This window comes from Schistosoma haematobium, chromosome 1 (assembly GCF_000699445.3).
Source record: "Schistosoma haematobium chromosome 1, whole genome shotgun sequence".
NCBI lineage: Eukaryota > Metazoa > Platyhelminthes > Trematoda > Strigeidida > Schistosomatidae > Schistosoma > Schistosoma haematobium.
Genome location: NC_067196.1, coordinates 38590376 through 38615662, shown reverse-complemented (window position 1 = coordinate 38615662; position 25287 = coordinate 38590376). Strand labels below are relative to the sequence as shown.

Below are 25287 nucleotides of genomic sequence, written 5' to 3'. Positions count from 1 at the left end.
AACTTGTTATGTATTGCTACGTCATCAGGACACATTCAATACACAGTACTACTACTTCGGGAAATACACAACAAATTCAATCCGTTAATTTACTCTACTCAAATTATGATTCTTATATGAGGTTGTAGATATGGACAAAGTTAGGAAATGAAAGGCCTAGAAACGTAAGATAAAGAGAAACAGTAATCAGCATTCTAGAGACCTTCAAGTAACCTATGTAAATCTATCCTATTACAAGTAAGAATGAAACCAGACAGACCATCAGACATGTGCAATTTTAGTCATATCATCATATTTTCCACGTGTCAGAGTTTGTCTGCATGTAATTCTGGATACTTAATGATTGCACTAAATGTAAGGTTATATAAACTGAGTCACTTATTAGTACACTGATTTAATCCGATCAATCCAAACGTATACCATCTAGCACACTTTTTGTCTGGCTGCTACATACGTTTGCTTGGAATATAATATCGTGTTGTATAAGTGCGATTAGTCTAAATACAATATACGAATTGGAATCTAGGATCTTTATTTCGATTATGTCTGCTGCGTTACCATATCAGTCAAAATAATTTGAGTGAAATTGTATTAATATTTATCTTACTAATTGACACTGTGACAATTGTCTGTTCTCTTAAGAATAATCATAAACAGTCTGAATATGAACATCTTGTGTAATAACACGTTTGTCTGTAAGCTGATTCCCTTTCGATAATATTGATTGACTTCGATACGTTTCAGCACAAAAAATCCAAACAATCTAATTCATTTACCAAGTACAAACTCATATACATAGAAACACTGTATTATATGAAAGCTTGTAATATTACTGTTTATTTGCTCAAACTGTAGTAAAAATGTCAGGGTTTGGACCTGGTGTTATTGATTGAAAACTAAACATAGGTACTAACTAATCACTCCAGATTATTTTAAAAACATAATGCTAGGGAAGCTAAACGGGTGACAACTGAAGTTTAACACTAATTAAGGTGTCGATCAGTAACAACGTAGAACTTCGTACGTACGTACATCAGTTCGAGTTGCCATACCACATTAGCACAGAGATGCAGTTGTAGGAAACATTAATGTTTGAAGATGTTATTCAAAGAGTATAATCCAGTGAAATAAATTTGGGAAGAGAAAAAAGGGACACGAGGAATTCAGAAGATTAGAATTTGGCAGAACACAAATAGTGAATGCACCTGCGCCATTGCAAACGATTTTGAGCCATGTCATCCAAGGTCTCTAGCCGTCGGTTGCTATCGTCTCGCGGACCCTAACCAGATTGTCTACACCTACCAACATGACTCAGTCCACTTGTCAATGACTTCATGGACATGTGCCATGTTTTGGTCTGGCCGCTCCTAGATTTCTTCCAACCTACTACTACGCCATGAAACATCGCACGCCGGGGCAGTCGGTGGTTAGGCATAGGTAGCACACTCCCAGCCATTTCAACTGATGAAGTTTCACTACTTCATCAATTGATTTGCCATACTTACCTAGTACCCGTTTCTTAACAACTGCATTACTTACTTGGTGGTCCCACGATATACGAGCAATGTTTCGATTATAGGTGTTTACGAAACATTGCTCGTATATCCTGGGACATTAAGGTGGTAATCCCGGAAAACATAATTCAGTAAATTAGAGTCACTACTAGATAAGCAAACGATAAAATATCATATTTGAGGCTATCACGTAAGAATCTGATTAACGTGATAATTCCATCCCGTGTACCTATAATCACAATCTGAGTTGATATTAATGTGGTTGAACATGAGATGAATAAGTGTAAATGATTTACTTATTTCGAAAAGAAACATCATTATCACTCTAGTGAAGCGCGAATCTATTTAATTAGAATGTGTACAGTTTAGTAAATCATAGAATATATACTAACCTGAGGAGGAATAAAACGTCTTGACTGATTAGCATTATGATGAGGTGTAGTTGGTCGGTTAGATGGTAGATCCTGTTTAACAGGAGGACGGAAGGAATCCCGACTGTTTCTTTCCCCATATGATAGCATCGGCGGGTTGTTAAACCTATCGAAAAAAAGTGGAAAATTAACGAGTCCGGAAATTCCAATGAGAATTTCACATTTTCCAAATTGTAGTTGACAATCTAATGTTTTTTTTATATGGTGACTTAATTAAAATTCCTGGGTGGTGATCAATCAATTGTGATTACATCTCAGTCCTGAAGGAGGTCGGTCGCAGCCCAGATAGCTCAGTGGTGACGTCTCTGACTATGAAGCTGGGTAACACGGGATCGAGTCCGTCAGGGAGCACCAGTTCCCTCAGGATTAAAGGTACGCCTTGCTGACGAGTGCCACGCAGCACGAAATCCGGGTCCAGGGTTTCCTGTCGACTACCTCCAACCACCATCTAATATAGTTTATTTTGCACAGCACCCAGATGTACAGATTCCATGAAAAAAGGAAACACACTTTTCAAAAGTACAAAAGCAATCAACTGAAAATTTACCGGTTGACTTCATTTAGATTTATTTTCTAACTATATCACCAACACTTCTAATTCTGTTATATTCATTGAAATGTCCAAATATGATTCGTTCCATATTTATGCTTTGGATTGAACAAATATTACCTTTACCATTTTGATACATAGTATAATGAATCATAGTTTTTTCGACAGAAACGCTTTGTTCATGAGAAAATAAACAATAGTCTATTCTTTTAAGGTTGACTATGCAATAACTCATTTCTTTTTGTTAAAAAATTTCAGTGTTATTTTCAGATAAAAATTTAATTAAAACGTATTTATGAATATGTTCACTGATCTTTTCAACAGACACTAGAAGTAGAATACTCATAACGTAAACACAGATTATCTTTGTTCATTTTATTAACAAAAAAATGAAGCGTTTAGATGCATGTAAAAATAAACTCAATAGTTGCAGCAAATGATTTTTCTAATGTAAAGTCGAATAAATTTTTCCCAGAGCAGATATTAATTTACCTGCTATTCTGTGATTTAATGAATGAACGAATAACTAAAACATGCAAATAACAGTATAGTAAAAATAATGAATTAACATACCGGTGAGTATTCTCGTAGTTCATCGTAGAGTTAAAAACCTGAGAATTAGGATTCGACATCAATGGAAACTGAGGAATAGGTGCACGATTTACAAAGTTAGGTGGATAAATAGGCGAAGAGGAATACGAAGGATATGAAATATAGGAAGAATCAGGCATTCTTTGACCATACAGATACGGAGTCATCATATTAATCGGGTATACTGTAGATGGCATTACCCGTTGAAACTGCAGAAATGGCAGTGGTTGATATGCAGATTGCAATTGAGGTTGCATTTGGTTAAGAGGAGGATACTGATGCATGTTTGGAGGTCTATTAAGATTCTGTCTTTCGAAATCGGGCATTGGTATTTGTTTCGGCATGACTGGAGTTGGTGCTCTCTGACAAACCTCACTATTGTGGTTTAACCGTGGACGATTATCACAACGAGTAATAGAACTTTTTTGATTACGTTCTGCAGAATTAAGAGAACGAGATTTAATCTTAGACGACCCAGTACTTTTTTCGTCCCTACTCCGTTGGTTCTTTTCTTTATCATCTTTAGTCTTATTATTTAATTTCAAGTCGTGTGTAGGCTTGTTAATATTAGACCAATAAGATGGAGGGAGAGGTACGTCCGGTGGGCTTGGCATAGTCCAAAAATGCGAATTATGTTCTGCATCATGTGACAAATTAGATAGACTTACATTATCGTTGTTATCATCTAGACTTGTATTATGTTCACTTATGCTTCGCGAACGGTTAAATTTATTCTGTAGAGTAGGAAAAGTGGAATATGTATCACCACAGTGTGGTCGACAATCCAGTTCTGATAAAAATTTTAAAAAAATAGAAGAATCCATTTTAGTTTAAAAAAGTAGATACTATTGTGATAAAAGTTGAAACCATAGTGACAATTTGAAAAAACCCATTAAATGCTAAGGGATATTGTTTTTGCACAACACAAATAGAATTTTGCCATCAATAATATAGCACGGGTATCCTGTATGAAACTTGAATGAAGCACACTCTAAATATTTTGATTTTCAAAAAAAAAAACAACTTATAAATTGGGAAGTTGAAAATACTTTTCAAAATTATGTAGTGAGTGTATTCTTCACGAATATGAGTACATAAATATATCATTTGAATAATTTACATGATAATTAAGATCAATATGAAAAGGAGGTGAATAGTCTCTGTGGTTATTTTTATAAATTTAGCTAATACAAATATATGATGAATACTGGGTAATATATTATTAAATATTCTCAATAGATCTGATTATTATAACTACTGTTGTATTGAACAACATTTGCGTAACTAATAATAAATAACCTATTCAATTTGACCAATATAAGTAAGTCAATGAAATCGTGAACATGTAAGTATTTGGCTAAATAATAATACATATAAACTATTTTCAACAGCACATCATAAGATTCATTATACAATGCTGTTTTGCATCTTGTTCAATATAAAACTATTATATGATTAGATACTTATTGTAATTTATACGAAATGGTAATTATTGATTTGGTTTCAAAAACAGTAGACCCATTAAAACAAAATGTAATATATAAACATCAGAAAGGGTTTTGTGAATATTCTAGTAATTTTAATAGTTGATATTATGAGTCAATCGAAGCTAGACCACCATGGAAAACCTGAAAGCACTGGACGGCCGTTTCGTCCTACTGTGGGACTCCTTGGCAGTGGGACGAAAAGGCCGCTCATTACTTCCAGGTTTTCCATGATGGTATAGCTTCGAATGACTCATAATCCCAACTAATAAAATTAATATAAATATCACACAATGGAAATGAATAAAAACGATGGTTTATAATGACTGTTTAACATTTGATGAAATAATGACATTGTTTTACGTTTCCTAACTGACACATTCAAATTATTGTGGTTAAATTGTTTGTTTATAAATAATAACTTCTTTAATACTCTAAAATATCTCAGCATCAATTATTGGGTTAATTATTGATCCGGAAAAACTAAGGCTACTATTTTGGGGATTAGCAAGCTGTATGTACTAAATGATTAATTCAACGAGTATAGATATACATATGTAAAGGTAAAAAATCACAAAATAATTGATAAAACTAAGAAAAAAATGATTGTGGACCAATCACAGCTTGTTGATCCATTAAGTATAGGATATAATATATATTGCAGGAGTCTAAAAGACGCAAAGCAGTTGTTCCGTTGAGAAACGATATTATTGAAATACAAAATAACTCAAATCTAAACTTATGCATCACAATAAATATATATCTTTAAAGTATCTTTTTTAAAGATTTGATATATTTTGTTGAAATAACGGGTTAATTAGAGCATTCTGTAGGTATTAAAACCTACTTCTAAGAAATATTATTAACAAATATAGTAAATATTTACAAAACAGAAAATCATTTATAAATAATCAAACAGACAAAATCCACAAGACAATATATTAAGTGACCATTAGCCCGAGTTGCGACAGTACACTGAGATGAAGTCAACATGCTGAATATTAAATATAATAGAAATAATAATGGTGTCGCTAATTATCAGAAAACAAACAAGTATGGTAAATATGGTTGGGAAAAAAATTAATTCTAAGAATAAAAGCACGAAGGAATATCGGAATTCAATATGTAAAAATAAAGAATATGTTCATGTATCGTTGACAGGGATTCTCTCAGCAATGTAATTCATCTACAACTATTGACCTTAAGGACCAAATGGAATTCAGTCAGTTAGTCATACAGAATGTCGAGTCTACCATACGTGTAGATCAGTTCAACTGGACTTGAAACATTACTAATAACAAATGACATAAAAAAACATAGTGATAAGTGTTTTTGTTGATGAAAAATACAAGGTACTAAATTGAACTATATGTGAGTTTCAACGAAGTAATCGCTAAAATCTGAAAACACAAGCATACAATCATAGTAATAAAAATAATAGGACGAATGTTAGAATTGAATGACATATGAAATGACCTGGTTGAAAAAACACAATACAAGTAAGCAAGATTTAGATGATTACCTATAACATCAGACTGATTGAAAAAAATTCGTGTATATATTATTATGGATTATAAAACTTGTGTTAGTAACAGATCATTTTGATAAGTTAAAAATAGATAAATTGATTTATTTGCATACTTATACGGCATATATGAAGATGAGTTAACTGGGTCTATGGTAGTTAAAGATGCTTGGAGAATAACTAATTAATCTAAACATAAATTCCATGTTTTATACTGAGTATTGTAATACAGTGCTTATGTGTTTATAAATGTTGAGAACGGTTATCCCTCCAAAATTTTATCTACATATTAGCAATGACTACACCTGATAATAATAGTCAATATTTAGAAAGTAGAATGTCAGTAAATATTTGAAAAATATCATACACTAACTAACCTTGCGTTTTCTTGTTTATCGTGTCTTTTCCCGTTGAGGATAGGTTTTTAGCAGACTAAAAAAGAGATAAACACATACGTAAAAACCTGGAAGCACTGGTGGTTTAACATCGATCGGTTCATGATCTCAATGAAACTCAACTATCTCCGCAACCTTATACCGATATACATGAAACTTTAGTGAAGTTGTATATATTTGCGTGGAGTTATGGAAAGATACATTCCACGTACATCTTAATACATAATTGAACAAACCATCTAACATAACATTTAAATGCATTCTAAAAAACAATAAAAAGTAGTTTCCAATCTAAGGTATACAGAATTATGTGGAAGTCAACATCCAGACATAAATCTATGTCATTACAGTGACATTGTTACTCAATGAACGAGTGATAGATAGTCCAAAGTCGATACACATCAGATAACTGTCGATCTCAAGACCATTGTTATGAGAGCAGATATAAAAACATTTTCAACTGCAACATACACTCTCTAAATTCGAAAGTAAAGTTCCAATAGTAGGTAAACAAACTATTAACACAAACAGATTTTCGACCAAGAAAGGTGCTTAACTTCGACAATACATAAACAGAATGTGTATTATGGTTAACCAACATGTATCAGTTGATGACAAATAATGGTTAAGAAATCATTAAAAGCTCCTTCAGTGGATATAATGCATCATAAAATAAATAGAAAGTTTTCCTTTTTTTAATGCAGTTAATATTATTGTCGTGAACAAAGCTCAGGTGGGGAAGATCAATTTATTATTATGTACAAAATTACATGGTGATTCCATAAAATATGAAAATCATACATTAGATACGTAATTTGTACATCTTCCTTTAGTTTATCTGTACATACTTCATCAAATTCGGTTGGTATTACAATTCCTCTTTGTTTTCTTCAATTCAACCAGCTCAGTCTTCTGCTGACAGGTATTGAACTGTCGAATGGTGCTACACACTACTGGGCGATATGGCTCAGAATCGATAACAGTGGCGTAGGTGGACACACTCTCTGTCTTCCCTTAAACTGTGAGATTAAAATTGCTTTATTTCTGCGTACTAATCCTTTCTTTCTGTATTATATCCTTATACACAGTCTTTTATACATTACTACCATTGAAGTAACTACTTCTATGAATTTGGTGTTCATCTTGTTGTGCTAATGAGTTATGGCAACCTGGACCGATGCATATATGTGCCTGGTCCTACGTTGTGGCTGACTGACTGACATACTACTTAATCTGTCAACATAAGTAGCCTATACAACAGTATAACAGAAATCGAAGTAGGTGTCAGTGTGGATAAAATACGATTATACAAAATAGTAAAAACGAAGTAGATAAAAATAAAGGAAAGCATTTTCTATTAAATCATAACATAACTACTGAATTTTATTTCCAAGATTAAGAGTAAAAATAATTAAGTGAGTAGTTAACAATTGAACAAACTGACTTAATCACTAATTACTCTTCATTCAATTTTATCATTTCTTATTTCGAAATGATTGTTTTTAAATATATTTTATGCTTTGAAGATATTGATATAAAAATGATGTACAACTGATTCTCTTATGCCTTTCAACTCTTATTTAAACAGTTCATGATCATTTATCCCGAATCAATTAATTAACACTTAATTAATTAATGACAAATATAAACAAAACATGATATGTATTAATGTTGCCACAAATGTTCACAACTATTAAATCATTTAAAAATTGAATGTACCATACAGGTTATTTGAGATATTCCGACAATAAATGGTTCAAACAGATATAGATATGTATCAGTGTATGACACAATACTTAAACATGAGAATAAACAATCATAATAATCGAACAAATAAAAAGAGACATTTTTAAGAGGATTAAAGAATCAATAATACAAAAACAATAGTGTCTGTTAAAGTTCACATGAGGATCTGACACAACGAAATTGATCTATTTCTAAACAATTACGACCAATTTATGTTACATTAATAATGTCATCTGAGAATGACACCGAACAACAAGAACAACAGCTTAAAATAACAGTATTTAAAAAGAAACATATTGGCATTATGAAACCGAACAAGTGAACACAGATTTCACAAACCTTAATATTTTGTTGTTGCAACTGTTGTTGTGGTGGTTGTTTTTGTTTAATTTTCAATTTAGATGAATTCCATGAATGAACGGGACTAGCCTTTGATATATTACTATGATTTGCATCATCCATTTTATTTTTATGAGAGGTATTTTGATCAGATTTATTATTAGTTGGCCATGGACGGTAATTACGTGGAGGTCCTTTAGTAACCCATGAAACTTGAACAGGTTTCGAAACTGGTCTAGTTAATTTCGGCTGAGAGATTGACTGATGTTTATCATCACATTTTTCTGGTAGTCTGAGTAACATTGATGGATGTACCAGTGCACACACAGGACCTGATCCTCTTTAAATTGATTTAAAAAAATAAAATATATTATTTACATTCTCCCTTTTACTTAAATGACACATATATTTCAAGAAACAGAGAGAGAGAGAAAGAAAGAAAGAAAGAAAAGAAAGAAAAAAAACATTTCTATTCTATCATATCAAACAAAGAACAATTAAGGATTTATTGTGATTACTACTTCTATTTGTTTAGACATCTCGCCAGAGATTATATTACCATGTGTATTAAAACAAATTTACTCTAAAACTAATTGAATATAACTTGTTTAAACAGCATTGCTAGCACTACTACCGGCAAGGAAAATGTTAACTAATAATAACAGAGGTACATATACATTAGTTCAACTTAATTAGATTTTTCCTGGAAAAGAAAAAAGAGACTGAATTAAGTTACGAAATATGACTTATAGACAAATAGTTATGTACACTATAATATCGAAAGAATCATCATTGAAATGATAAACAATAAAGGCTAAGGTCATACTAAAGTGTAAAGTCTAGCGCACATAGCTACATAGAATGTAAAACAATAAAAATCAATAGTTCTATTGACGTGATTATTTTATTTATAATAAAAGCGAGGAAATTATACTTACAATCTAATTAATAAACAAAAAGAAATTAATCACTTGACATTGTTAAAATGTTCTTAGATAGATTAAAAAAACAAACAACTACATTGAATTATGAATCTATCCAAGGAAATTTCAAAAAGAAAAGATTTCAACACATACCAGTCAGAGTTAAGTTTTTGAAACAGAACATGAATAAGTAACAATATCACCTTTTCCAACTATAATTGTAGATGGAAATATACAACTTGTAAAAGTGGTTTATACTTGAATGTGGAACAATTGCAGTAGGCTTATCCAATACTACTAACAAAAGTATTGAATATTACATGACGATGAAAAAAAAACTGAATCTGAAAGAGATACGTTAGTAATATGGATTTTCGACAAAGAAGAATTGTTGATTAATCTATACTTATTTAATGTCAATGATATTTGAAAAATCATATACATACGGACTAAATTAGTTGATTAATTCAACAGTTAGAGATTGATATTAGAAAACTATAAATCATTAGAGAAAAAAGAGACCGGTGATTTTTGCAAAATGTTTTTCGAAATTTCATCTTAATTTGAAGTAAACACTAATGATACCACCGAGAATGACAGTAAAAGTTTTAACTAGAAAATATATATCTAGCTTGAATAATGAAACATCATCAAGTCTACTGTTATCTAACCTAGGAAAAGTAATGATTTTTAGATTAAGGAACTATTGAAAAATGGAAATTCATGTCACAGAAGTTATTTATTTCAATTTTACCTATTCATAATTAAAATGCATACCCATCGACAGACAAGTTAGTGACAAATATTTATCAGGACTGCTAGGAAAGATCAAATATATAACTCAGTTATTTTATTAGATATATTTATTAATCTATGCATGTTGTAAATTGGATACCGGACAGCTCAATGTATTCAATCTGTATTATATATTAATGTAATTGTTGATTAGTTTGTAGATTTTATGGTTGGCGCATAAACGACTATATCTATAGCTTCATTTTCTTCCTTGCACTGAGCAATATCAGTTTTGTTCGGTTAAAAAATAGAAATACTTTGTTCCAGTTAAAACAGGTGTAATGAACGAATACTTAGGCAGGGTAAACCAATTTACTTTAAGTAACATCACAAACTGTATTTGTAAAAGATGAAAACAATACACTGAAAACACCAATTGAACATCTTCCTGGAATTATCTCTTACAAACTTCATCGTTCTTTCATTCCTGTTGCTACTCCGACTCTTTTCTGCTTTCTCACCTGATCTATGGCCCACAAATGCCCTGGTATGGTAGAGGGTTGGAAGAATTCGTTCTCTCTTGAAATGTTCTAGCATGGCCACACGTATACAGCCACTGTCAGGGAAGTCCTACTTTTTGCCTTCTCGAGACGGGGTGTTGTTTACAAAATTGGAAGGACCAAAAGCGACTGTCCGGAGCTGTAACCGGATCAGTGGACACAAGCGGTGCACCTAGGGGAGTTGGAAAACCCTGACTCCAAACCAGTGGTGCACATTAGCCCCAAGATCCTGAGAGAAAAAATTGCGTATGGACCAATTGTTGGTCAGAGGCTACCATGAGATTACATCTCCTAACGTTACTCCACCGTCTTGTGGATTAGACGTTTGGGTCAAAGTTTCCGAGTGTGGCCCCATATAAAAACCACTTACTTAAGTTTGGCGCCTGGACAGTATCACAACCCTCACACAAATCGACTGATGAAGTGTGGTACAAATATATTTGGTACCTACTTGCACCAATGTTTATGAGTTTAAATAAATAATAAGTGACCTGATTTGAGCTACCTAATTTACAAATCGGCTAGTTAACTAGTATTGCTTTTTTAGAAATCCCTAATATAATTTCATGAAGCGAATAAATGGAATGATTCAGTTATTTTTTTTAACAAGACGCATAATTTACGCCTCAAGTTATTTTTAATCACAAGGTTAGTAAAACGTGGTGTTATTAGAATTTGCAAATCAAAGAATGATAATCAAAGCAACAACAGCTAAGACTAATCTAAATCATAACAGTTTTTTATATCACATTTAATACTATGAAAACAGAATGATTATATCATTATTACTACCACTGTTACTAGTGCTTGCGATGAAAACAGGTATGCAGAAAAAATACAAATATACATATACGCACATACATTGTGTTTCTTGTGAAACAATCTCAAAACATCGACCGAATTCCATACACATTTCTAGTGAAGAAATATATTATATGCATAGTTGTGTATGAGTTTAAGTCTAATTATTGTGAGCACCTAATATAACAATAGATACTATAAGCTATAAAGTTGTCATAAGACTAATCTTTTGAGGGGAAAAAAACTAACAGATTAAAACTCTTAATAGAATAAAATAACTATTATTTATAAATGACTGATAAAATGATGTTTAAATAAATCAGTTAGCATAATGAAGATGAACAAATTGAAGTTTAATTAAAGCACAATCATGAATCCGGATATTGGTTGAAATATATACATATACTCAGTCACAGAATATTACTGATATTCAACAAGCAAATCAAATGATATTTCTACAAATTTCCATCCTCGTCAGTGAAGACTTAAAAGGATGAAGCCAACAATTTCAAAACTATTCACAAAAAGTACTGTGTAACATCTCTTAAGTAGTTATCCTTTAGACATTACGAATATATTTCCAAGTCGTTAAGACCTTCCCAGGTACATCAAGAGGAAGCATACTTCCACGATGTGGGTAACCGGAATTGATAATCGCCTTAACACAAGAGATTACCTCGTTTGCAATCAATGATTCATAAATATTGAAACAAACTCAGTTTACTTTGGTATTTACTAGAATGCAATTTGACAAGTCAAATATATTAGTTTGATAAGAATAACTCAGAACTTTAACAATTTCATGACGAAATAAAAGTTAACGGAAACCATCCTGTTTACCAACTTAACATAAAAAGAATGAAATGATTGAAATAAATAGACAACTTTTCCCAAATAAGATATGTGATCATAAATTATTTGACAAAAGCATAATACATACTAACCTAATATCTATGGCATCAGTGAATGTTCGGCAAAACATGATCTCTACCAATTGTTCACTCTTTTGAGAGCTTACACCTTATAATTAAGATATAAGAAAAATGAAAAAAGTGTGCGGATAAAATTAAGATATATACACAAATCATTAGTATAAAAGTACATCAATTTACAACTTACTAGTGTAATGTCGACACTTAATGAATTGTTATTACAGAGTATTGTGCAGATTGTTGAATTCAAAGTTCCATATCATGAACCACCTTTAGTTAAACGATCACGTAGTGATCGATACAGTATATAGACAGTAATGAATCACACTTACTGTATAACAGCTCTAAAAAACACAGTACCCTAAATAGAATTCGTGACCGAATGCTGAACGCCTATACTGATAAACTACAACTTTAGTGAGACTTAATGAGCAATTTATGGATATTGCTCATACTTTGTAAGAATTTATCACATACCTGAAAAAAAGATATTCAAATCGAAATCTTATAAGCAATAGAAACAATCAAGCAGTATACATAATGTTTTTCATTCTAGCACGGCATTCTTTAGTAATGCGTATTCTCAGGTCTCAGAGAGAGGGAGAGAGAGCTATTTCTAAGATAAGCGAGTTACCACACTCACTATCGATTTCAATCAATTCGTGATATTATATGATTACTACTCATTACTACTGCTTTGAAATAGCTAATCTTTAACAGTCGCAGCCTATCATTAGTACGTAAGGTACCACGTGTTGATTTCGATTGTTTTCGACGAAGAAAAACGGATAGTGGTGCTGGCGAAACATGATTCCCCATTCAGTTTCGAATAAAATACTTGGGCTAACATTGTGGAATGGTGATAATAATAAAAAGCCAAATACGAATTGTTCTGAAGGAATTTTTTCAGGCATTTGCATTCAACCAAGCAGAATGCAAAAATGAAGAGGTGATGCCTAGAGATCAGTTTTATGACGCTCCCAAATAAATAAGTTTATGCCTCAGCTTACATATGAAAATAGACAGAGATAAACAAACATGCGTATAAAGAGTGCACACAGGTGTAAGGTCAGGACTAGTTACATATGGTTATGTACAATGTAGTCAATTACGTTAAAACTACAGCCGCACGTGTAAGAAGTGCTCACAAAATAGTTTGTATTAATTTATCATACGACTCCAACTTTACGTATTTGTATTTCAAGTGTGTTGGATCACAATATGGGATACGATTATTTCATATGGTATCCCTGAATGAGTCGTCGGTGAAGACTGCTGTGAAATCCCACTCTAGGAAGAGACAGCTGTACAGTTTTCCGAGATTTTCAATAGTTGTCAGTCTGAAGTTAGTCTGTGACAAAAACTATTACATATATATAATGCTCGGCAATAAGAATAAGTTATAAATCAGACGGTATAACATTAATCAATGTTTGTATCTATTTATTACTTACCAGATGGTACACCAATAACAATCCCATGTAATCCCAATGGGATATTTTGTCCTATCCCAATATAAACAACTTTATCCAATAATGTGAATGAACTAAACACTGACGAGTAGTTTGATGAATAATAACAACGATCGAATGGTGATAAATTATAAGAGGATGGATATATTCTTGTATCTGAATTCACTGACTAGGTAAGTTAATAATACGTAAAAAAAACATTAACAGTAAAATAAATTAAACCACTAAAGAAAACATTACATGTATTGTTTTATATTATTAATAAGCATGTAATACGAAATAATTAGTGGAACTTTTAATTTATTAACTATTCATAACGTTGTTTACCGAACAAGATACAACTACAAAAATATCAATATCAATGTTAGAAAGATGATTCAGTAAAAAGAATCACAATATTTAGATTGTGATGTAGTTGGGTGACATTCAGTCATTTACACATTGAATTTAGGTTCTTATTTTAACCAATTACTGAATCGACGGGAAGTAATTTCTAAGTAAATTGACCAAGCATTTAGGCAAAATGGAAAATGAAAGATAATGGCTAAATTAAATAGAGTATTATTCTAAAAGTAATAGTTATTATAATATTACTAAGGTGTACATAATGAGTTCCGCTTACAACTAATAATTTCGTATAAAATACATACGTATATAGTAGAGCGTTGACAAATAGGTATTGGAAGAATGAATAGGAAGTCAACAAAAAACTCACAACAAACAAAGTTGTCGGTGAACAATTTACTGGAGATTTTTTATTCCAAATCTGACGATCAAACGGTTCATATACTGTTTCATCCATGTCTTTAAGATATAATGATTTTAATTTTTGTAACCATTCCTTATCCAAGTAGATACCTTTCTGTGGTAAAACTGGAGCACTTCTACATTCAGAATTAGCAATAAATTCCATAATCTCGTCAACTTCTTTCCTATCGAAATAAAAATGCATAGCCTTTTGAAGTGATATGACAACAAAATGGGATGGAAAAACATAAAAAACAAATACTGAAAAATTTTCTAAATTAAATTTTGGAAAAATAAATGAATTTCATTTAGTTTGTCTTCTTTTTACGATATTATAATATCAAGGAGATATATTATTTAATAGAGTTAAGTTATACAATAAACTAAATTTAAATTATTATTATTTAATAGTTGAGATCATGGGTCAATTGAAGCTTGACTCATGATCTCAACCATTGAAATTACTATAATATCCACAAAAACCCCTTCTGATATTATTTTTTTATTTTACCAATTATTTACCACGAACTTACAGATTACTTACGATAAATTATTTGGTGAAATATATTTTGAATAAGCTGAACATGAAGTGAATCATTAAGCTATTTATATGATAATTACAAAAAAAAGGATCAATCTAGGCAAACGAGAATAAAAGAAGCAATAAGAATAATAACTAAAGAGATAATGATTGTATTCCACACTTGTTATGAAAATTAAAATTATCATCACAATTATTATCATAACGAATTTAAAATCGTTCGTATCGTTACATCTACAACAAATATCACCAATCATTCTATACCGCTCACTGCTCCCATGAAACGCTACAAAGTCTGATCATAATCTTTGATACGTTTGTATGATATTGTTAAGTAAAAGAAAGAGAATGAACGATTACAATCTACTCTTACTGGATTATTGAGATGATTACCGATAAACCAAAGCGCCAATATCTTACATCTTAAAACATTCACTTTGTTGTTCAGTAATGCTGAAGTGTGTGATGTAAGACTCTATGAATAAGTAATGTGTGGCAACATTTAAAATGTGAGAGATGACATTATCTGTATGCGCAAACTACTGAATGTGAAGCGGATATGAAGACACATGAATCAAATATAAAAAGTAGAATTTCCAGACAACACTAATATTCAGTGATGTATGTCGTGCATAGAGGCATTTAAAGGATAACTTTCATAACCTCCGAAGTGTACTTTAGTGAGATTTGAAACAGTGGTTGGAGCTTAAAGATACGGCAAAATATCAGGAAACATATATTGCAACCTGATTTGCTCCTGTTTTAAAATGGTATCTAGTGAATACGATCGACAATAAAGCGTAACAAATGTTCTTTTGTATCTCAGTGCTTAGTTAATGAAGTACCTTAGTGAATAACTATTCAGCCCTTATCCTGTTTATTGGTAAGTAGATCATTTGAGCACTACAATATTGACTAGATGCTGTACACTTTGGAAATATGATATATAAAGCAATTTATATGGAAAAAGAATTTGTCACCTAATGGCTTCAGATGGAAGGATTTAAAGAAAACAGGACTAATGAATAGTTAACGTGTTAAAAATTACGCACATGATAAAATCTGATACAAAACACTTACGAATCAAGTTGTATACATGCATTATTTTTTGTAGATGAATCTGACGACTTTAAAACTTTTTCCCAAACACCTGGAAATTTTTCACTGAATTTCTTGAGTAAATCAACAGTTCTATTAGAAAATAACCATGTATGACGGACAGTACAAAAACGTGACCAACCTAAAACCTGAAATATAATTAACATAGTGAAAATCACTTCATATAAACATAACTGTAAAGTGATATAACTGTATAAAAGACTATGTTACGATACATTCATTTATTTTGTATTCAGTCAGTTAAAAAAAACACGTTAATTCTCAGAATTAAGGTAAACTGCTTTTGACCCAGCCGAAGCTCTATCATTGTACTATCTTCGTTTACATTGTGTGAGGAATCTCTAGAAGTCAGCAGAAATCAAGCTCTTAAGCTGTCCTTGTCATTTCACTCATCCAAGAACCGAGTACAGACATTTTTTCAAGTTCAGCTCAATAATAATAATCCACACGAAAACTAGAGATCAAGAAATACAAAATATATGTGTTAAATGTTTTCGTTCATATAAGTAACAGCTATCCAGGCAATCTTCATAGAATTCAGTGAAACTCATAATTCCGTCCAGAAAGGCTTTCTTGTTCACAAACAACCCTCGAAATATAAGTATTTACATTCTACACGAACTGGACGTGGCTGTATAGACAAGATATTCACATAACGTCAAGTCCTAGAACATAGACACATTCAGACGCTCCACAATAGTAGTATTTCCCAATCTTAAGATGGTATTCGACTCTGTTGATCGTGAGGTTTTATGGCAGTGTTTGTCACTGAAAGGAGTATCGAAGAAGTACATTAGCCTTATAAAGGCTCACTACTCGAACACAACTGGTAGAGTGAGAGCTTATGGAAACCTGTCATCAGAATTGATTACCTCAAGTGATGTTCATCAGGGCTGTCCAGTCTCTCCATTCTTGTTTAGTTTCATCGTTGACGTGCTTTTACAGATGACACTTTCCTCATCTAAATTTCCAGGAGTTGAACTTGTACTGGGAGATTCAATTGTTGACTTAGAATATGCCGATGACATAATTCTACTCGGTGAAGACGCTGACAAAATGCAGTCTTCTGACCACTCTAAGCAACAATGCAGGCATATTCGGGATGTGATTCTCCCTCTTGAAATGCAAAATGTTTCTTCAGGATTTGGTTGCATTGACACCCGAACTAATGATAGGGAGTGAAGTAATTGAGCGTGTCGATCGCTTCACGTATCTTGCAAGTTTCATCAGCCCTTGTGGTCTGGTGTGTGACGAAATCTGAGCACGGATACAGAATGTTCGACTAGCTTTTGCCAACTTGCGTCATTTATGGCGTAGGCGAGATATCCGTCTATCAACCAAAGGACATGTTTACTGCGCAGCAGTTCGTCCCGTCCTACTTTATGGCAGTGAAAAATGGCCGGTGAGAGTAGAGGATATTCGTAGGTTACTAGTATTCGATCACAGGTGTCTTCGAAACATTGCTCGAATATCCTGGGACCATCGAGTAAGTAACACAGTTGTTAGGAAACGGGTACTAGGTAAGGATGGCAAATCAATTGATGAAGTAGTGAAACTTCATCAGTTGAGATGGCTGGGACACGTGTTACGTATGCCCAACGACCGACTACCTCGACGTGCTATGTTCATTGGTATAGGAGTAGTTTGGAAGAAAGCTAGAGGCGGCCAAACCAAAACATGGCACAAGTCCATGAAGTCACTGACAAGTGGACCGAGTCATGTTGATAGGTGTAGACAACCTGGTTGGGGACCGCGAGATGATAGCAACCGATGGTTAGAGACCCTGAATGACATGACTCAAAATCGTTTGCAATGGCACAGGTGCATTCACTATTTGTGTTCTGCCAAATTCTAATCTTCTGAATTCTTCGTGTCCCTTTTTTCTCTTTCCAAATTTATTTCACTGAATTATACTCTTTGAATAACGTCTTCAAACCCTAATCTTTTCGATTACTGCTTTTACTTTTACTAACTCTACCACTACGGGATTTGAATCGACCACTGCATCTCTGTGCTAATGTGGTATGGTAACTCGAACTGATGTACGTACGTACGTACGAAGTTCTACGTTGTTTCTGACTGACTGACGGTAATGAGTAACTTATTGTTGAGACAAGACGTTTGACTTTGTGTTTGAACTGGTAACCGCAAGTGATTTCAAGTTCTGGCAAAAACTGCTCAATGCAGAAGGATCTACGAAATTTTTGTAAACAAAGGACTAACTAAAAAAGCATTCAGAGTATATATATATATATGCTCATGAAATGCTTACTACTGACAAAGACCTATGTTAATGAACGTTTTACAGTGCTTGAATGACAATTCGAAATAAGTTCAGCGAGACGAAAGAATATTATGCATAATTGGAATGTAATTTATACAGGAGGTTGTAAAACAAGAATACACAGTAAGAAAGTGAGGCGAGATAGAATGTGTTCATTATTAAAATGTAGATGACGTAATATCGACTATCAAGATGACAATTGATTCAAACACCAACTGACAATGAAGAAAGGAGGGTAAGAACTGTGGTACGAAAATAACAGCTAAGACTACACAATTTATAAATGTGTCCACAAACAAACCTATTGTATGATAAAGAGCTAATAAACTAAATTGACCTCTATTAGTCTGGTTATATTCTGCAATAGTTCACAAAAATAAAGGACTATTTTGCCATCACCAAAAATCTATACTTTCCAATAAATTAAAAACAAAATAAAATTGTTCCAGATAACGTTTGATTGTTTATTGCCAATAACTTCATAGTAATACTAGTAAACTAGAGATTTACAAAAATCTCAGCTGTTATAAAGTAACTCGATAAAATTTCTTTTATATGAAATACTTCTGCGTTGTCGAATGAATTGATAAAGACAGAAGACAGCTGAAGATTATTAGGTTCAATGGGTGTATGAATCATAAAAAGTATGCATTTATATGATGAAAAATTCTTGACACATTTACATTTGTGTTGTATGCATAGCGTAAATAAACCACATTTTTTCAGATCAACTCCGTCTTCTAATTGTTCTATCAACATATATGTTGATCAAACTAGTTGGTGAGAGGGTAGTGTTGGTACCAGGTTGAAATTTTGTCTTATACTCTTGTTCCTATTCAGACAATTAAGACTCCATTCAAAGTGATATGCTTTACATTCGAGACATTCCTATGTTTGTGATATGTGTGGAATGACAGTGAATGTAGTTCATGTTTCTGGGGTACTATTTCCGTCACGTTTAAAGTTATTTTTAAATTAGTGGACATTTTTAGGATAGTTATTTATTTTAAGCCTTCCGGTTATTTTCGTTAATTTTATTTTACGATGTGTGTGCCCTTCCTGAAACACTTGAAACAACTTATATCCTTGAGTTGATGAGGTGCTAAGATATAAAATCATAATATTTGTTTATGTTTTCGCCCTGAAGTTATATTAAAATATCCATTTTCTTTCCATCTAACTAGGTAGTCAAGAAACGGGGATTCACCACTCTCAGATTCAAGCTATTGTATTTGAACTTCCGGAAACATAAACATGAATAAAGAACCATTTTAACTGATAGATCGTATACCTTGTTGAATTGATCTACTATTACATAGATGAACTGTATTTACGGTGTACGCAAGTGAATAAGCGTTTGAAATATTAGCAGAGGAGCTCAGACTATTGACTAGAGATCCGTGGGGAAGGAATAGACTTGATATAAGTGATATCTAATGAAATTTATCTAAAATAGCATTTAAACGAACAGAACAATCGATTAGGAAACGATAACGAAAATAATGTCATGTTGTTTTGTCACTCAAACTAAACTATCACAAAAATAATAGGACTCTTTTATTTAATGATGCGTCTATGGAAGTATCTGACAAGCTGAGTAAAGGAGATACGTTTAGTCGGAATCGTTACGCATCACGATTGTATAGTAATTCGGAAGAAAATGGATATAGGTGGTATTTAATGATTACATTTTCACTTTGCCATAATTCATCGCAAACATGTACACAAACTGTAGTTACTGTTAATCTGAGAATAAAATATTCTACTCATTCTACCGTCTCCCCTTAATATATGAGTACGAGGAAACCACTAGCTACATCGGAGCACAGGCTGAATGAGTAATGTCAAACAGTAGTTCGTAACACACAACATTGTGAATGAATACAGTCAGTCAGCTACAACGTAGGACCAGGCACATATATGCATCGGTCCAAGTTGCCATACCTCATTAACACAACAAGATGGACACCGGATTCATAAAAGTAGTTAATTCAGAGGTGGTAATATATAAAAGAAAGATTGCAATAAGGATATAGTACAGGGAGAAGTAATTAGTTCATAGAAAGAAAGATATGAAGCAATTTTAATCTCTTAGCTTAAGGGAAGATAGAGAGTGTATGCACTGTCATGCAAAATGAATATGATTTGGAAACATACTAGTGATAGAACCTATTTGTAGGCTAATAATAAAAATATAAAACACTTGGATCAAGTTTCAAAATCAGATAACTACCCTGATATTTAAACAAAAAACATATACAAAGGATTGTAAGAAATGACCCGACAGTCAACAATCAATTATCTAAGTACTTAAGTATAAATTTGACGATGCTAACACAGTATTCACTAGAAATATTTTATCAGTAAGATGTATGAACTAAATAAGAACAGTACAATACGCAAATTTCTAATTAAAAAATAGAGCACACTCCAAGAAAATTATTACCTGAGCACCAGAACGATTCCGTTTCAGGTTTAAACCAATATTAGCAAATGATTTCTGCCCACATTTTTTCTTTTCCATATTATTTTCTGCATTGTTATCAGTTAATGTTTCAGCGTATTGATTATGTTTACTAATAATGCCATCATTATCTCCAAATGATGAACAAGATTCAGAAGTAATTTGAACCATCAAACTGCCGGTAAATCGATTCACTACAAATACTGGGACACTTAATTGATCTGCAACCATGATATTTGTATAAAAATTATCATGTTCCCATTCCTAGATATAAATGCAAAATTTATGGAAATAATTGTTTACTTATATAAAAAACTTGCTATTAAAATAAACACTCGATTTCGAGAAGTAATTTGTTCAGCAAAGCTGAATTTCCTCCAGAGAAACAATTAGCAAATATAATCAACTGTGATGTTATAACAATTACATTAGATATCAGATAGAACTACTCAGTTAAGAACGTTAGGTTATAAATGAACCAATCAACGTTAAATCACCATTAAAAGCCAGGAAGTACTGTACGGTCGTTTCGTCGCAGTATGAGAATCCTCATCAGCGTTTATCCATGACCCAGCGAGCGAACGTCTAACCTTTAAACCACTGAGATGGTATCCAACAGTGTTATTTTTTCCAGTTCAAAATATACATGAAGAACACTACTTAAACATATATTGATCAAACAATTTATTTGAACTACGGAGTTCTGTTAAAGATTATTGTTGATTACAGAAGGAACTATCACAATTTAGAAGATTCTCTCCTGAAACTAAACTTCCATTGGTCAGCTGTTAACATAAAACCTAGCACGAGAACGTATCGATCCAAGTTATCACACTGCACATCACTGCATGAAGAGAAATTAGCACAAGCATAGAGGAAGAAAAATAGCAACTGTAATGGATATTTGAAAACAAAACACAGTAAATAAGAAACAAACGAGAACTTAATCAACCAAAAGTTTGTAACTAAAAGTATCAAACAATACAGGGCATGTGTCAGTGAACAATAAGAATCTTGAAACCATTTTTTTATTTGAATAAACTATATAAACAAGATAACTATATAATCTGCATCACAATGGGGAAACTGATAAATTGTTAAAATACATGGAGATTAAACTATACTGACGATTACAAAACCTTTAACCTGCATACTCGTGGGTGTAGATTTGAGATTTAACAAAATGACATTTCACAGTACGTCCGTTCCAAGTTGATGGAAGAAATGAAGAGGAAACTGTATTTTTGAAAATCTCAACGATTGAAAATAAAATAAATTTAACGCCTCCTTCATGTTCTTCAAGGGGAAATAATTTAACATCAAAACTATTGAATATTACATGGTCCACAAAATAACCGTGTACTAAACAAATCATCTAATTATGCTATTAATGCTGAATATGAACCTTTTATAATGTGAGCATGAGTCATTTGATGCGAAATGTAAGGAAATTGTGTTAGGATAAGAAGTAGATCTAATATCAGGAAAAATCATTGACTATATATGGGTCTTAATGTTTTGATCATTGATGAAAAACGACATTGTCATAGATTAATAAATCAAACTTGTTACAGGATGAACAGAATAAGAACAAACGGTATGAGAAACAGATGTTAATACACTAATGAGGTCACTTCTTCTAGCTTAGAGACTAATTATTATTTATTTATTTATTTTATTTTAACACATAGATATTGGTACAAGGAGGCACCAAATACAAATGCGCCACACAAATCTCATTCGATATGTATGAGGGCTGTGATACTGCCCGGGTTCCCAAACCGAAGCAGGTGGTTTTCTTAGGGGGCCACACCCGGAGCCTTCGACCTGAAGGTCTGATCCACAAGGCAGTGGAGCATCGTAAGGAGATGCAGTCCCATGTATGCCGGTGACCAACAATTGGTTCATACGCCATTTGTTCCCGCAGGATACTGGGGCCCATGTGCACCATTGGTTTGGAATCCGGTTAAAGCGCCGGACATTCGCTTTTCGTCCTCTCAGTTTTGTAAACACCCCCGCTCCGAGAAGGCAATGAGTAGGACTTCCCTGGCAGAGGCTATATAAGCATGGCCATGTGAGAACATTTCGAGAGGGAGGGCGGACTCTCCCCACTCTCGGCCGTACCAGGGCATTTGGGGGCTAGAGACAAATTACGATAGATTGAATTGAAAAAGCTCATTCTGAGAGTTTCTAACTTGAAATAATGTTGAAAAATACAATCTGATTAAAAGCCCTGCAAATTTTTAAGTGGTGGATTACTAAATGAACATCAAACGCTTCTTAACTGTGCAACAAGCGTGGAATAAGTACAAAAGGATAACATGGTACGTTACATTTAAGTTCTCGATTAATAAAAACGTCAACTAATCATGTTAAGAACTAAAAGTATCAGATTAACTGACTTTATATTAAAGTTAAATTAGCAAAAAGACACTTTCAGAAAAGTAAAAAAGTTCTAAATTTAGTTTTTGGGATCAAAACTCGTTGTTATGCAAAGATAATACAAGTAGTGATTTCATTTACAAGATAATAGTTTTCTTATATAATTACAATTATACTTACTTCGACCTGACTACAAAATTCCGTTAAGTCAGTTGATGATGAGACATCAGGATAGAAGCGTACCATAACTTTACCTTTCTTCTGATCAACTCCAATAATCTAAAAATATGGAACATGAAGAAAACATGAAACAGTATAGAGAATAAAGAACTTTTTCACATCAACAGATTAGTTTGAAATGAGGTTTTAGGGAGATTGATTTAAATTTATGGATTATATCTGTCAAAGATATTTGCACATTCGTCATGAGATATGAACATCGTGGATGTACGCTTCTTCCTTATCAATTGTGTCAACTGAGCATATCTTAATGGCTCTATCTGCCAGGCAATTGACTATGTTTCTCTTATAATGAAGAGGCACAAAGCTTAAGAAATGTGTGTATTGGCTTGGAGAAGAACTTTTTCTATACGCACCTCTGCTGATAGAACCGTTTTCTTTTCTATTCAACAAAACGTCATGGAAATGTAGTTTATTACCTATTTCCTCTTCATATGCAAATCTAATTGCAGGATGTTTGTTATTAAATAGTTCTAGTAAGGAATTAGAGTATATTCATAATATGTTGATTGAATTGGGATATCCACAGGGTTTCCTGAAGAAACACTTGCGTGTAACAAGCAAGAAAATAGTGACACTGACTGTTAATAAGAAACCTCTTTTCTTGAAGCTGCAGTTCAATGGTGATGTAGCTAGTGATGTATTACGTGATAGACTGACTGGAGTAGTAAAGAGAACGTTTAATGCTACCAACATTTATCTATCGTATTCGACCCGATCTATGGTGATTCCCCAACTGAAGGATAAGTTACCTGGTTATGCCACTTCTATGTGTATCTACGAATTCAGCTGCTCAATAGAGAAAGAGTTAGTGAACACCCCCCTTCGTGGTTAGGAAAAGGTAACGTCAAGACAATACGCAGCTCGGTTCTATCACACTTGATCGATAGTGGTCATGTAGTGGACAGAAACAAGCCATTTAAAGTTATCTATCGTATTCTCACTAGTTTCCCTTATGGTGTTCGATCTCGTCTCTTACACATAGCAGAAGCTATAGGGATTCGAGCCAACAAGCCATGTCTTTGTGTTCAGAAGAAATTTGTAACACCCTTATCTCTCCCTTGGCCTTAATAAATGAATTTATTTATTAATTTTTCAGAACTTTCTCTTCGTTTATTATTTTTCTTCACCCCCTCCTACCATTTTATTTTATTTTATGCCAAATATACGTTTCAAAGTCCAATTATCTGAACACTTCTTATTACGTCATCTTATAATTTTATAAATGTTATCTCACTGTCCATATTTTTCTAATCATTGACCTATTTCCGATTATGTAACATTGATTTAAACCTTTATTATTCTTATCAAAAACTAATGCACGTGTTATCACACTACCAATTTGTACTTTTCACTTATTATGTAATCGTTGTCATAGTTATCATTGACTCATAAACTACTCTGATTGGTTTAATAATTTCGTATATGCATATAAATATTACTGTATATTAGAGTAAAGCCTGATGAAGATCTAATCGAAAACAATATTGTTCGCTTATATATGTTGTTCTA

The 25287-nt window shown here is 32.7% G+C and overlaps 1 protein-coding gene across 2 annotated transcripts in view; it reads right to left on the bottom strand.

Moving 5' to 3' along the window:
* XRN1_1 (5'-3' exoribonuclease 1) overlaps window positions 1–25287 on the bottom strand; it is a 52545-nt gene that overhangs the window by 515 nt on the left and 26743 nt on the right. For both annotated transcript variants that reach the window (XM_051217950.1, XM_051217951.1), the window contains 10 exons: window positions 23716–23814; window positions 21136–21417; window positions 16367–16533; window positions 14714–14930; window positions 13981–14167; window positions 12539–12614; window positions 8576–8915; window positions 6473–6527; window positions 3069–3876; window positions 1907–2051 (listed from right to left, as the gene is read on the bottom strand). In XM_051217950.1, coding sequence (XP_051073982.1) covers window positions 1907–2051; window positions 3069–3876; window positions 6473–6527; window positions 8576–8915; window positions 12539–12614; window positions 13981–14167; window positions 14714–14930; window positions 16367–16533; window positions 21136–21417; window positions 23716–23814 — 2376 coding nt within the window. The remainder of the gene's footprint in view (window positions 1–1906; window positions 2052–3068; window positions 3877–6472; window positions 6528–8575; window positions 8916–12538; window positions 12615–13980; window positions 14168–14713; window positions 14931–16366; window positions 16534–21135; window positions 21418–23715; window positions 23815–25287) is intronic.